Source organism: Eretmochelys imbricata, chromosome 2, assembly GCF_965152235.1.
Source record: "Eretmochelys imbricata isolate rEreImb1 chromosome 2, rEreImb1.hap1, whole genome shotgun sequence".
Taxonomy (NCBI): domain Eukaryota; kingdom Metazoa; phylum Chordata; order Testudines; family Cheloniidae; genus Eretmochelys; species Eretmochelys imbricata.
Genome location: NC_135573.1, coordinates 210,145,646 through 210,161,012, shown reverse-complemented (window position 1 = coordinate 210,161,012; position 15,367 = coordinate 210,145,646). Strand labels below are relative to the sequence as shown.

At 39.4% G+C, this 15,367-nt stretch overlaps 1 protein-coding gene across 1 annotated transcript in view; it reads left to right on the top strand.

The window, feature by feature from the left end:
- Positions 1-15,367, top strand: part of DNAH11 (dynein axonemal heavy chain 11) — a 293,766-nt gene that overhangs the window by 263,876 nt on the left and 14,523 nt on the right. The window contains exons 72-76 of the mRNA XM_077808745.1: positions 11-159; positions 1,147-1,274; positions 4,564-4,791; positions 9,208-9,399; positions 13,925-14,044. Of these exons, the coding sequence (XP_077664871.1) occupies positions 11-159; positions 1,147-1,274; positions 4,564-4,791; positions 9,208-9,399; positions 13,925-14,044 (817 nt within the window). The remainder of the gene's footprint in view (positions 1-10; positions 160-1,146; positions 1,275-4,563; positions 4,792-9,207; positions 9,400-13,924; positions 14,045-15,367) is intronic.

The following is a 15,367-nucleotide window of genomic DNA, read 5'->3' as shown; positions in this document are numbered from 1 at the left end:
ATTTATATAGAAACTTTGTGGAGGAAAAACTAGGTTCCAAGTATGTGGAGAGCACCAGGATGGACTTAGCAAAATCATATGAAGTGAGCAGTCCAGCGACTCCAGTGTTTTTCATCCTCTTCCCTGGAGTAGACCCTCTTAAAGATATGGAGACACTTGGTGAGTCTGTTTTCAATGGGAGTTGTGCTTGCACAGGAGGAGAGAAAATATCTATAGGCCCAATCCTGCTGCCATTGAGGACTATGGGACTTTGGGCTTTCGTTTAAAGGGAGCAGGATTGGGTCCTAAATTTTAAAATCTTAAACAAAACCAAAACAATGTGTCATCATAAAAGAATAGAAATTAATATGACAAAGTTGGACTGGGTTTATTTTTAACAAAAGAGTTAAATTGTGAAGTTTCCCCACCCCCCACCTATTTGTGGTAAATGGAGTGGATGAAAAGTGCAAGGCTATTAGCACTATAGTATGAAGAAATTTTTAGACTGAACATTCCTCTGCTTGGCATAATGCAAGTTTCTTTTGTACCGTTTTCTACCTTTTGACTAGATGAGAGCCAGAGGGCAATTTTCTCCATGCTCATGTAATCTTGTGCCCCCTGTGACTAAATAATGGTCATTATACAAACTATATTCAATTGTGTAAAGCACTGTCGCTTTATGCTTAGGATTACTATTCCCCACAGACTATACTGAGAATACCAGGTTAATACAGCTGTGACCTGACTGTGCTCAATTTAAACTCAGGCCCCACAAGGTGAGAGGCTTGTGCATTTACCCACTGAACCAATCGGTTAAAAAACTGATGTGATATCTACCACATGTTGCTCCTTTTTTATAAGGGAATTGCTTTGTGCCCCCTGTAAGAGTTTCTAAAGCTCAGTTAACAATGCCTAATATCTGTCAAAATGTCAAAAGGTTCATTATCTTAAAACCAAGGGAACAGATTTCTGCAGGCTTTTTCTAATACCAGCAATAAGGCTGCTGTTGAGAGCTCGCAATTTTGCTTGTTGAAATTGTAAGGGTTTAGTGAAGTGCTTCAGAAGAACTAATGAATATTGCCCCAGCGATAGTGGAATTAATGAGATGTTATCATTTTTTCCCCTTTCTGCTCTGTTCGTTTCCTACCCCCGCCACTTCCCTTATAGGAAAAAAACTTGGGTTTACTATCGACTCTGGAAAATTCCATAATATCTCTTTAGGACAAGGTCAAGAGATGGTGGCAGAAGAGGCACTAGAGGAGGCTGCTACACATGGGCATTGGGTCATTCTCCAAGTAAGTGTTAAACAGCACAATAGATGATATCGGTGCACTCAGTTAGGTGAATGGCTGTGTTTGCTAGTGAAGTGACTGCAAGGTAAGGATTGTCCAACAAGGAACAACTTTCTGTGGAATTCAAAAATGCCACAAACAGAACATTTTGTTTTGTTTTTCTTTTGCCTTTGCAAAAGGCAAGGTAAATGTTCACATGTATTGTGCGTATATGGCATTATGCCTTTACCCTCACATTTACAAGCACTACCTTTGTATTCCCAGTGAGGCCAGGAAAGATAATACAAGAAGGCTCCCTATGGCTAGGCATGATTATGTCCTCAGGAACACTCTTCTCCTACATAATTAAGAACTCTTGTTCCATTGAGTATGCCATAATGGAGTCTTCTAATAAAATTAGAATACCTAGCCCTTGGGAAGCTGTATAATCAGCACTGGAGTGCTGCTCTTCAGAGATAGCAGTAGCAGCTTTGGCTAGCATTGTGTGAATGGAGAATCCACTCTCTGCAACAAACAAAAAGCTCTTTACAACACCCTGGTGAACTATCATTCTTGGTATAGCCACAGAAGTTGACAGGAGCAATGAGATTGTTAGTATCACTAACACAAGGTGCTGTGACCAGCAGTTTTACATTATATTGTATAGTGTGCTAATATATAAAATGGCCACATTGTCCTGAAACACTGCTGGAAGTGTAGGTTCCAGGCCTTGCCAATAAAAGATATTGGGGGAGCCATATTATTCCTTCCAATTCTATTTTTACACCATCAGCACTGCATCACCTTGTCAAACTAATTATCTGCTACAAATGTTAGCTGCTGTTTAGCTGTTCTTGTAATAAAATGAAAAATAGTAGTGACTAAAGGCCCCAACTGAGGTCACGGCCACATTGTGCTAGGCACTGTACTGAAACAGAGACATTTTTTTTTTTAAATTGAGATTTTAATTATAACATTGTCACCATTTTTTCAACCCGCTTTACCAGTGAGCTATTCAAGCTTATCTACCAGGAGTTGTACCTTTCAGCTAATATTGATACAGTTCTTACTAAGTAAACAATGGTATTATCTGAGAAAACAGAGAGAGAAGGAGCTGAAAAGTGGTGGATTTCAACGGAATTCAAGAGTACTCAGCACCTCACAGGCACAGGCCTAGAAGCAGGGGTAATGAAGGCAGCTCAGTTGCAGCCATGGCACATCTCTGAAGCCTTGGGTATCAAAAGTCAAGGCTCAGATAGCTTTTGGTGATATAGTGCTTTTCAGCTCTTCCGCTCTTGGTGCTTTTGTAGTCTAACAACCTAGAAAATCGCACACCATTCTTGTCTAATATGCCCAGGCTGGTCACACCTGAAGCATACAAAGCGTCCCCCTCAGCCACCACCTTGAGGGCTTCTACTAGACTGTGGGACTACCCTGCCGCCGCCCCCGCCCCCATAGCTCTTGTACATTACCCCATTTTTGGCCATTTGAGAATTTTCCCTTTGAGAGCTTCCCTGGGCCACCACCTTTGGCTTCCCCTCAGTTTACCATCCTGCCCTGGCTGCTTGTCTCTCTTGGCCTCAAAGGCGGCCTCTGCCCATTCAACAGCGTCTCCCTCCCCAGCCAGCTGAAAGTGTCTCACCCAGCTGTTGGCTTCCAAGGGGACAGTCTTTAGGAATTGATCCAGGACAATTTGGTCCATGAATCTCTCTCTCCAGCTGGCAGAACCATGGAGGCATGAGATCCTGTAATTTCTGAGCCACCACTCATGGCATTTTCGTGCCACTCATGAAAATGGTTCTACCTGAAACCAGTGTTTCTAGGCCTCTGGAGTCAGTCCCTCTCAATCCAGAATGGCTGCCTTCACTGCCAGATAGGAGATCACCTGCTCTTTGCTTATTGCTTGGTAAATGGCCTGAGCTTTGCCCATTAGGAATGGTACTACAGGTTGCTCCTTCTCATCCTGCATTGCTTGCCACTCTCTCAAACATTCAGAGGAAGCCTTTGGGATTGTGTTTTGGTCCCTGCTTTGGCAGGCCTGGGGCCAGCCAGCTCATGGGTCCATCACCAACCGTGTTGCCCGGCATTCCTTAGCCCAACTGTTCTGTAACCTCACTTGTTGAAAGGGGGCATCTTGTCACCTCTGTTTAATGGTGAACTGTGCCTCCTGCTGTTTCTGCAGGTTCTTCATCAATTACATGAGCAGAATCTGGGTCGTCTGCTGCTGCTGTTCTTGTTGCTGCTGTAACATGGCCATCTGCTGCTGCTGTCCTGTTAACAGGCAGATCACAGCCTCCATTTTTCCTCTGACCCACCCAAATGTGGTATGGGACAGTCAATGTCATGGGCTCAGCTTTCTCTTCACCAAAGATCCACCTTACTGCCTCCCCCCTAGTATCTGAGACTGATTTGAGATGCCCACATTCTCCACCATCTGTGACACAACAAGGCTTCTCCCATATCTGAGAGGCATACACTGCCACACCCAATCTTCTTTCCTTTAGGTATATTGTCCAAACATAAGCCAATAAACAAACAAGACACCAGTCCCTTCGCTCATCTTTTGTCCTAGGGTTTCGTGGACTCTCTTCCCTAGGACCTCTGGTAATCCTGCTTCTGGCAGCTTTGTAGTCCCAGCCAACTCCCTTTGCTTCAGCCAGTCCTCCTTCAGCTCTGGTGCTCTTCTGGAATAGCAGCTCCAGGGCAACCTTCCTAGGCACCTGGACCCTTACTCCAGGGGCCACCACTGGAGTTAGTGCCACTCCTCTAGGGTTCATCTTCCCAGGCACAATGTGTCCTAATCACTCCTCCTCTTCCTGCCCTTTGACAGGCCTTTATAGCCCCAGGTGTAGCACTTCCCCCTTCAACAGGGTCACCTGGGCTCACCTGCTCTGACACAGGGGAGGTGAGCCCAGTCTATTCACAGGGACCAGCTGTCCCATGACAGGGCCCAGTTTCACAAAACACTTTAGTATGTGCTTAAGAGCATTGCTGAAGAGGGGTGAAATTACTCATATGCTTAAAGTTAACCACGTGTTTTAGTGCCTTGTTAAATAAAGGCTTGAAACCTTCGAGGCTAGTGAAGTATCTGCTAATGTAACCGATGTCCTTCTTAGAATCCTTAATTTTTCTGCTTCTGCACCACCAGCTCATTTAATAGTGAAATGTCATTTGGAGTTGAGTGCCTGTTCCTTTTCATGAAACTGCCTTAACAGTATTTTTAAAGGTATTTTTACCATGTGTGTATACTTCACATCTAAAATAATAAACCTATTCTTATCTCACAATGAATATGTTACATGTTTTCCAACAGAACGTTCATCTAGTAGCCAAATGGTTGGGGACCTTGGAGAAACTCCTTGAACAATACAGCAGAGGAAGCCACTCGGATTTCCGAGTCTTTATGAGTGCTGAACCAGCTCCAACCCCAGAAGAACATATCATCCCTCAAGGAATTCTAGAAAACTCAATTAAAATTACCAGTGAACCCCCTACTGGGGTGCTGGCTAATTTGCATGCTGCCCTCTATAACTTTGACCAGGTAAGAACAACATTTACATAATCTATGGGTTTGGGTTTTTTTAATTACTACAAACTTTTGTAAATAACTGTTCTACCAGGGCTGGGAGCTTGTTGCTGGGGTCACCATATCCATTCCATATGAAAACAAAAGTCACAGAAGGCTAACCAGCTCTGCCCTATCCTGCCTCCTTGTAATCAATTTCCCATCATCATGGGGCAAAGTGCTTCAGATACTATCCCTGATGGTATTTCCCAGTATTAGGTAGTGGTATAGGGTTAACCAACACAATGCTCTCCTTTTGTCAGTGAGAAAGCAGCACATCAGACATGTAGCTGTATTGGCCACCTCAACATCAGAGAAATGTTGCTGTGGCCCAGCATTTGATACTCTGCCTCCCAACTAGCGATCTAAGAGTGCCATGTCAGCTCCCCCTCTCCTATTGTGACGTCTTCCAACCACTGACAGCTCCCCCACGGCTGCAAATTCCTGCCAGTGCCTGTTACATATAATCATCTTATTATTCTTACATATAATCTTAGTAGGAGTAGTATTTTTAATTCTCAGAAAGAGATTTTATAGCCCAAATCATGGTGGTGTATCCTTCTCTATTATCAGTAGGTGGCATGTGTCCATCCATCTCTTTTCCTTGGTAGCCCTAGCTCTTCCGGAGGTGGATGGATGAGTTGATTGAGGGTGATTTGAGGGAGCAGGGAGGCTGGTGTGGCTGGTATAATGTTGGAAAGAGGCAAGAAGGACTTTTCTTCTTTGGTTAGATCTATGAGCGTCACTGTGTCTGGACACCCTACTTCGTTTTTTTAAAGTGGATATTATGTAATGCTTATTCGTTCCAGCAGCACATTACAGAAAGGGCTGGCTTAAAGAACCACTTGCAGAGTCCCCCAGTGTCTAGGATTCCCCAGATTTTGAAGAGTCTCCACAGTGATTGCTACAATACTTCAACAAAATAGGCATGGCTGCCTAGTGTGTCAAACAGCCCTGGGGCAATGGGAGGCCAGCATAATGTAAGCCTTGTGACTGAAATGTACCATGCACATGCTGAGCAGACAAAGGCCAGGCTGAGCATCATGCATGTATGTAAGTGGGACTTTGCACAGTTCAGTTGGCACAAAGTAGAGGTATTCTGGCCATAGTTGGTCAAGTTGTACAGGGAAAAGTCCACAGACAAAAATCTAGTTTATATAGTTTCACTGGCTCCTGTGCCAGCCACTCCACCACTTCCTCAGGTATGGGGGAAACCATTAGCTACTGTGATAGTAAATTGGTATTACTGTAGATTGTTTAACTGAAAGGCATGTGAATGGCGATCTGTTTCAATGTAACAGCAATTCTGGTTCTTAAAAGTTTGTGTATTTCTTAATTTAGGTGAATTTATGTAAATTATAGAAACTCAAACTACATAAACTAAATTTCAGTAAGACCTATTGATAATCTCTACAATGAGACCTCCAGGTAATTTTTTAAACCTCAGTCTTGTTCCTTTTTAAATATGGTGAATATTATTTTCTTTTATGATGACGAAGCAAAAACCCTTATTTCCTTACAGATTAATTCCAAGGTTGATGAATTAGGTACTTAAGATGAATCATCTCTTTCACTTGCCTTTAATGTTAATATTTGTAACATTCTTGATCATCCATGTTAATGTATATGCCATAAGCCAGCAATATGACTGTAAATTGACAGAAAACAGTGATTGTTGTTGTATGCAATATCTTGACTCTCTTATTGATAGCCTCTACAATTAATTTTTATTATTTATTGTAACTTCAAGTTTATTTAGTGGCCTTTTTCTTTAGTTTTGAGTCTGATTGTAATGTTACAGCCTTTTTTTTGCGAGCCAACTGTTTTGACTCTATTTTGAAACTATAAAAAAAAATTCCTTCTCGCAAAAAAAAGAAAACCCAACAAAATGTATATAACGAGTTCATTAGTAGTCCCATTTCTTCCCCAAAGAAAAGCCTTAGTGAAGAATTTGACCTTACTCTAAAAGTAGAATTGGTTGAGTACACAATATTTATGAACATTTGCTCCATTTCAAATGACTCTTTTAATTTGCTGGGCACAATGTGGTTTTTTTGTGCACAAATGTTTAGGGACTGGCTGCATACCCTTTTTATGAATTCCTGTTCTTGTATACAAGTAAGGGTATTTGCTGATTGATGTTGGTCTGTCATTATTCACCTGTATAAAAAAATGTTTTAAAACTGCTGGGAAGGAAAGAATAGGAAGAGGAAGCAATGGCCAACTGCCTCAGGGCCTTGCCAGCAAGGAGATGTAAGGGGAAAGGGGACGTAAAAATGGAAGAATAGCATTCCTTGACACCTATTTCTCCCTTGACACCCTGTTCCTCTTGGAGTCTGTTCCTCTGGGGGGACTTGTAGATCACTTTCCAGTTTCAGTTCAGGTCAGCACTTCTACAACAGGGTAAGCTGTGCTTACAGAATCAAGCTCATCCATCTCATTGAAATGTGCCAAGGTAAAGACTATTATAACTGTATGTACTTTAGTATTCTAGTGATTCAAATATTTGATATACAGGAATTTTGTATCTAGCACACACGAAGGCAGGGCCTGAAGTTATTTGCCTCGATAAAAATGAGGCATGAGAGTGAAAATTTTAAGTGCCACTGTTCTAAGGAACCCCTTTGGGTAACACAGAATACAGAGAACTCCACGTCAGGTTTTCTGGGCCAGAGAAATGGCGGTTGTGATGTGAGGCTGGTAGAGGAAATGAAGGAGGAGATTCTGGAAGATTCCTAAGGGAAATAATTGTGTGTACTCTTGGTTAAGCGGACAGTTTTTATAGTGGCAATTTTTGTTGTACAACGATATAGTTGTTTATAATACATCGTCACAGCATTTTTTTTAATAGAAAGCTGAAATATATTGGCAAAGACTGTTTTTAGCAAAAGTATGTTTCACGGAATTGTTTAGCTAAAATATTACTGAACTATGGTGAGGTCGTCAAAAATGGGAAATGCCGTTATGCCTAGGAGGGTTGTTTATCTGAAACGTGAATCTTAAAGCTGGCACAAAAGAGAAATTATTGCAACTTTGATTTTCTGACATCTTTATTCATCCTGGGATGTTGAAAAGGCATCTAGTAAGAAATAGTTCTCGTACAGACAGGACATCCTGAAATTTGAAGAGATACTTTAATTTAACTCTGCTCTAAATTAAGATATGGGTCACTTGTTTAGAAATTGATATTCCAGTTCAAATCTTTTAAAAAGGTGAGATTTTCAACAGGAAACTCTAGTTGTATGTTCTTATGGTTGTCAGTCAGTGGTGGTTGAGGCAAACTTTTGTGCTACGGACTCTTTGCAGCTATATCAAGACTAAGTTAAGTACTTACTGTCTTTATTATGTTTCTTGTAAAGTTATTTGACATTTCAGTAGGAGCAGCTGCAGTTTTAAAAAACATTCATTACACTATATAGCCAGCCCCAGGTAGGGCAAATTTTATGTTGTATGGATTTCTATATGCAGGTCAGGAAGATTGAGTCAGATTCATAAATCTTACACCAATATTGTATTTCTGATTATTTAATTCACTAATTTGACCAGAAGAAATTTTGTTATAGGACTTGATGCTCCCCATCATAAGATGTTTCCCGGTCTTTGTGTGGGGGAAACATGTTCTCCTGCTCACAATTTCCTACTCATTCTTCCACTGGGGAAGGTGATTTGCCTTGACAGCCAGAGATTTAGCCCCCAGAAGTTTTTATACTTAAGATGTATATGGATATCAAAAATCAATTGTAATATTAATTACTTCTTACACACAATTATGACAATTCCAAAGAGCTTGGGGGTGCAAGGAATGTAGATTTAGGATCATACTTTAGAAAGACATTTTAAAGTTTGACTTGGGAACTTAAAAAAAAAAAAAAAAGAAGCTGTACAGAAACTCCTATTTCCAAGCTTCTGTCAATGAAGACTAAAGAAAACAATTAAATTACAATTACCAAACATACCTTTTTTGGAAAAAAGCACATAAAATCTGAGCGAGAGTGATAACTTCTCTATGGAATTTTAAACTACCCTATAGAATTCTATAGTGAGAATACCATTCTCTGTGAGATTGTCTTTAAGGTGGTCTATTTTATAAAAATGTCCTCTATTATATGATTGTTGAGTAATATTAGAAACTTATTTAATTTCTACAGTCATATTGGGTTAAATAAGGGCAATACAGTGCTCCTTCTTAGATAATTTATCTGGTCAGCAATTCTGTTTAACTATAATAAAAGTATATAAAGTGAAAAATACTTAGGCTCCAATCTTGCTAACAACGCTCCATTTGCTTAACTTCAAATGTGTGAGTAGTCCCATTGGCCCAAGTAAGGCAACTATGCCTATACAGTAATGTAAAGGTCATTGGATAAAAACATTGCTTTTCTTCTTTGGCAGGATACACTTGAATTGTGCACCAGGGAGATGGAGTTTAAAAGCATACTCTTTTCTCTGTGCTACTTTCATACTTGTGTGGCTGGGAGGCTCAAGTTTGGACCACAAGGCTGGAATCGAAGATATCCTTTCAATACTGGAGATCTCACCATTTGTGTCAATGTCCTCTACAACTATTTAGAGGCACACACTAAAGTAAGAATTAGTAGTCAAGTAACCTTTTACCAAGATTGTTCTGAATCTGTCAGTCTTGGATACAGGAGTGGAACATAATTTCTCTCTGCAGCCGTTATTAAAATGGCTTACATTATATGCATCTATTGCTGAGTATGAAAATATACCAGAGCAAAGGTTTTTCAGCAGTGGATGCTTGAACTTCATAATATAGGTCAAACCAGTTTCACATCAGCAGCTTAGCGCAAAAAAAATGTCCTTCATTATGTTAACAAAAACAGTGGTTTACATGTGCATATATGCCAAATTCATTAGGCAGGTAATGAAGCATTTGCACAAATGTAATTACATACAGCAATTCTGACAGTTCATAACACTGCATTAATAATCACTACAATTAGTTCTGATGATGGAAGCAATTTACAACACGTCACATGTATAAATAATGGTGCATTTCCTGCATGTGTCATTATTATGTATTAAGGATACCACCTTGTTGTGACTTTCTCTGTAATGTTCCCCCGAGTGGAAGTTAAGGGTAGATGAGTGATTTTATTTCTGAGCTACAGCATATTTTACAGTTGTGTGGTTTAAATACTCGATTAATGTCATTTTTTAAGTTCTGTAAATCCAAGGCCTGAATAATAGAATGATTATGCAGCATTTAATGGGGTAGATAGTAAGTAGGCTCTCTGATACCACCTTTTTCAATAACTTAGACATTTCAGAGATCAGCAGAGGGTTTTTTGAAAAAAAATATGTGAAATGTTACCTTCAATGACATACATTTACTTGTGTGTCCCGGTTTGTAGTCATTACATGTATTTGTTCTTGTTTTCCTTTTATTCTTTTCATTGATGCTTTTTGCTAATAGGACATGAAATTGAATTTCCTTCATTTGGTATTTAGTGTCACATTTGAAATAATTGCTTAATTTTATAGTGGTGATTTAACAATGGTTCTCATTTAGAAAATGACTCTATAAAATCAGCTTATTCCAACCTTTATTTTTCTTTACTGATAAATCTCCTTCTCTCTTTAGGCTCTGTTCTCAAAATAACTATTCATAAGCTTAATAAGTAGCTACTAGTAGCTGAAAGCCATGCTGCCATATGGGTATAATATATAAAGTCATGTGTGTGTTTAAAAAAAAATTAAGAGGAGGCCAAAAATGGCTGAGAATTTAAAAATTGGTTGGTAGCAGACCACGAATCTCAGTAATGATTGAACCTAATGATATTCTTAACAAAAAGAGCTCTCAACCATACTAGTTGTTGTTTCCATCACTTCACGCCGACTCGACAGACGTTGCTAGTTGTGTGGGTGGTTCTGTTGATTTGTGTGAGTGGCAGTTGGGTGCACAGGTGTGGCGGTTTGGCCAAGTAATCCACCATTTGTGCAGTCTCCCATATATAACCAATTAAACTGTTACATGCAAATTAGCTGTAAAGTAAGGATGGTAATTGGTTGAGTTACTTCTGATATCATAGTTATCAATGGGCTAGTCTACAATAGAAGTACTACATCGCTACATCTGGTGAAAACACTCTATGCTGAAGGGAGAGAGCTCTCCTGTTTGGTGTAATAAATCTACCTCTGTGTGAGGCGGTAGCTACATTGGCAGGAGAAATTCTCCTGCTGACATAGTGCTGTCCACATCGCCTACGACACTTGGTGTGGCATAGACACATGCTTTACTGTAGCTGTACACTGCCTGGGTATAATCTGTAAAGTCAAAATGGTTGAGAACTTAAAAAACTATATGGTAACAGACCACAACAACCAGAGATGATTCAGTCTGGTGATATTCTGAATAATAAGAGTTCTTGGCCATACTTGTAGCTGCTTCCATTGCTTCACACGGACTCAATACACATTTTAGGCTTCAGAGAGACACAGAGTGTGACATTCCTGGACTCTTATTATATAAATACTAGTTCGGATGGGAAGTAGGAGAGAGAATTACTAAACCTTGCCTTTTGGTAGTATTGCATACTTTTCATATTAATAATATTTTGTGGGTTAGCAGGTTGGATCACATTGCATTGTAGCTTTATTGTCATTTAAAAATGTAGGTACAAGAGGAAAAAAGGAATCTTAAAAGCATCAAAATGTGGTGTGAAAACAGAGCCAAATCCTGCTCATCTTGCTCATTTGGGACTATTTGCGTTAGTAAGATGAGCAAGAATTGACCCATGGAGCACAAAGCCTATGTTGAAGACTGGGGGCAGATTCTCAGCTGGGGTAAATTTTCACAGCTTCATTGAAGTCAATGATGCTATGACATTTTACACCAACTGGGGACCTTATCTTTTGGACACTTAATCCTCTTGTGGCTCTGAGCTGACACGACCCAATCCACTTCCCCATGAGTGAAATTCCCTTCACCCACACAAAGCCCAAGTATTATATGAGCTCTCTGCAGGTGGAATTCAGAGTGGTTGTGGAGACAAAATCAACCCAGGGCCCAGGTGCAGGACTTCTGTTCAACCCACTCCTTCACCCATCACACTTGTTTTTCAAGTATATGGGATAGAACAGCGACCAGCTGTGTAGGGTATTGGGACTATTTGATCCTTCCACTATGTGGCTTTCTGTACCAGTATATATGAGACCTTTCCTGTGGCATGCAATTGTGTAGGCGCCCCTGTGCAGCTGCTAAATAGGTAAACTCCTCCTACAGCATAGTCCCTGTGCTGGACTTGAGTAGTGTGGAGGTTGAATTTCTCTCTCCATGAACACATCAGGCTAATTTTCTACACAGTACAATGTTATTATGCAAACCTGTTATCCAAAAAGCCCTTTTATCCAAAACAGAGAACATGTCCCTGATCTCTTGTGATTACACGGAAATTTCTCTCTTAAATCAGAAGCCTTGATTATCTAAACGTTGTCAATGTTCCCCATGACATGTGGCTAATTGAGGTTATACTGAATTAGAATATTGCTATACTCTTGTAAGACACACTCACTTTGAACAAGGTTATCTGGCACAAAGAGAAAAGGCAATTTCCTGACCAACAAATACCAGTGTATTGAAATAAATATATAGTAGATTGAGAAATGTATTAGTAGCATTTTTATAGCCAATAAGGAGAAAAACTTGTTTAATTGTGAGTTTATTCTTTTTTTATTCTGAACCAAAAGTTAATATTCTTCTTAGAGATGTGCTGTTCAGCCTTTCCTGAGGCAGTATGTAGCACAGTTTATTACATTCTGGTGACTTCTTTCTCTTTTTCATTCTTTTTCATTCAGTTCAAACCAGTTTAAAAGGAAGGTGCAATAAGACTTTCACTTATTCAAATTCAAATAAACTTGTAGCAAGCAAACTGGAGTAGCTGTAGCTATTTTACTTGTTCCATTCTGTCACATCATGCAACATACAAAGCCTATAATTAAGGTTTTTACTTGAACTGGAAGAGGCCCTGGAGGTTTTTCGCCTTCCTCTGTAGCATGGGGCACGGGTCACTTGCTGGAGGATTCTCTGCTCCTTGAGGTCTTTAAACTACAATTTGAGGACTTCAATAGCACAGATATAGGTGTGAGGTTTTTTTTGTAGGAGTGGTGGGTGAAATTCTGTGGCCTGCGTTGTGCAGGAGGTCAGACTAGATGATCATAATGGTCCCTTCTGACCTAAATATCTATGAATCTATGAATCTATGAAACTGTTAGGAGGCAAATACTGCCCCCGAGGGTGTAAAGGTTTCTGTCTGGAAAGGCTTCATCACAAACTGGCAAATTTTGCAAACCAAGGATAGCAAAGAGAGGCTTTGAATCTTGCTAAGCCAAATAAAAAAAGAGACAGTGGTTTCTTGAGTAAAATATGCTACCATCATTAATCAGAAACTGGAGGTATGGCACTATGACCATAACCACAATGAACATAACCCTCAAGCGATTTGGTAGTGATAGCAAAAATATTAATTCCATTTTTACTGAAATTCTTGAATGCATCCCAACTTCAAATAATATAGACTTTCACTTACTCAGTATTTTCTAGCGAGGAGATATAAAAAACTGCAATCAGATAAAAGTTTTGTTTTCCCCCTTAAAACAGACCTGGTAGTTACTAGGTTTCCTTCCAGTTGCTCATAAGGACTATGTTTTCAAAGGTCTGGATAGGGAAATACATATATCCCTCAATGAGTTATGTTCTCTTACCTCATGGAGTGTGTTGAAAATGTACTTTGCGCCGTAAAAGATTTTTCATAAGGGCTAGACTAAAAATCATGACTTATGGCACAACTGATATTGGTTTGCACAATTAGTGATTTTTAACTGAAACCATGATATTTTTAATCAGATATCTATATATACACCTATAACTGGAATTTTTTTAAAAAAAAACCCATATTGCAGTATGGTTATTTTCTAAATAGAAACTAATGAGAATACCTAATGTTTGCAACTTCTCAGGAAAGTGTTTTGATTTTCTTTTGTTCTGATGAAGCATTTTTCATGCATTATTATTCTGTGTGACTTTGGTATGTCCTTTGGAAAGCTGACTTGTTGTTTGTTTAATTATGCATTCCATTATCTTCTGTAGGTTCCATGGGAAGATTTTCGTTATCTCTTTGGTGAGATTATGTATGGTGGACACATCACTGATGACTGGGACCGCAAGCTGTGTCATATGTATTTAGAGGAATTCATGAGCCCAGCTATGGTAATTTTTTATATATACCTAAATACTCTAATTTTTCAATATTACAAGAAATAAAATATTTTCTCTTTAATTTTAATACGTTAAACACCATGATGAATATTTCTTCAATGATCTGATTTGCTAAGAGCTGAAGCATTTTGAGGTGACACTCAGCCCCACCCCATCCATACAAAAATCTTGTATATCTGTCTTGGAATAAATGATCCGATTTGTAATGAGTGTGGTACTTCATCACAAAAAAAATCTTGTCTGCAAGGCTTTTGTAACTTGGTATATTGCTTACTTAAGTGCTTTTGCAAATACCCGTAGTTTAGCAACATGTATTAAGTGTTTTGGAACAATACTATATAGTGTATAGAGGAGCCAACTGAACTGCATTCTGAACAGTGTATTTAGGTAACAGGTTTTCCTATTAAAAATTAACCCCTCTTTGATGCACTCATGTTTTGAAAACTCTTGGTGGGGTAGAAAAGCTGCACAATTGAAAGATACTTCAGTTATAGCACCACAGAGTGACACACATACCAGACACCCAAGAACCTACACTTACTTGTCTTATATTTTCTTTTCTTGTTCATGAAAAGCATTAGAGCAGAATGGCTTTCCCTCCTTTTCTGGTGTTTTCAGAATATGAGAAGCAATAATAGACCACTTCTCCCTTTCTGCCACTCCCACTGCATTTCTGACTCTTAGCTGCAGCTACAGCAAACGCCCCCCGCCCCCGACCCCCACCACCACCAGATGTATGTAGCACAATGTATATTAATCTTAGAAATCTGGAGTTGGACAGCATTGTCCATCCCTCCAAAGGGCAAAATTTCCAAAAATGTTTCTAAATCCACAGCTTCTGCATAGTTGTTTCTGTGTTGTGACAGAACATAAAGCATGAAAAATCCTGGATTTACCTAATTTTCTTTCTAGAAATCCCAGTGACTGTGTTGGCATTACTTTACTCTAAATTTCTCTGGCTGCTTCTCTTAAGTTTATTAACTAGTCAAAGAGTGAAGAAATGACTATACTGAAAACAGATTTTTAATTTTTTTTACAATTTTATTATTTTGCTTTGTCCAAACAGCTTATAGGTGGGGGCAGGGGAGAATTAACATGTAAGCCTTGAGCAGATCATTTCTGGAGCTTGGATAACTTAGGGGAAATGGACTTTTCACCCTTGCCATTGCAGTTGAAGTCTGTCTTGAAGGTTCTAAATGAAATGAGTGCACTTGTGTCTCCTCAATCCCTAATGAGCAGGTTTTCATATGTCAAAAAGCCACACTCACTTTAATACAATTGGAAGTCGCTGTTCAGAAGAAGACGCTGGAGTTA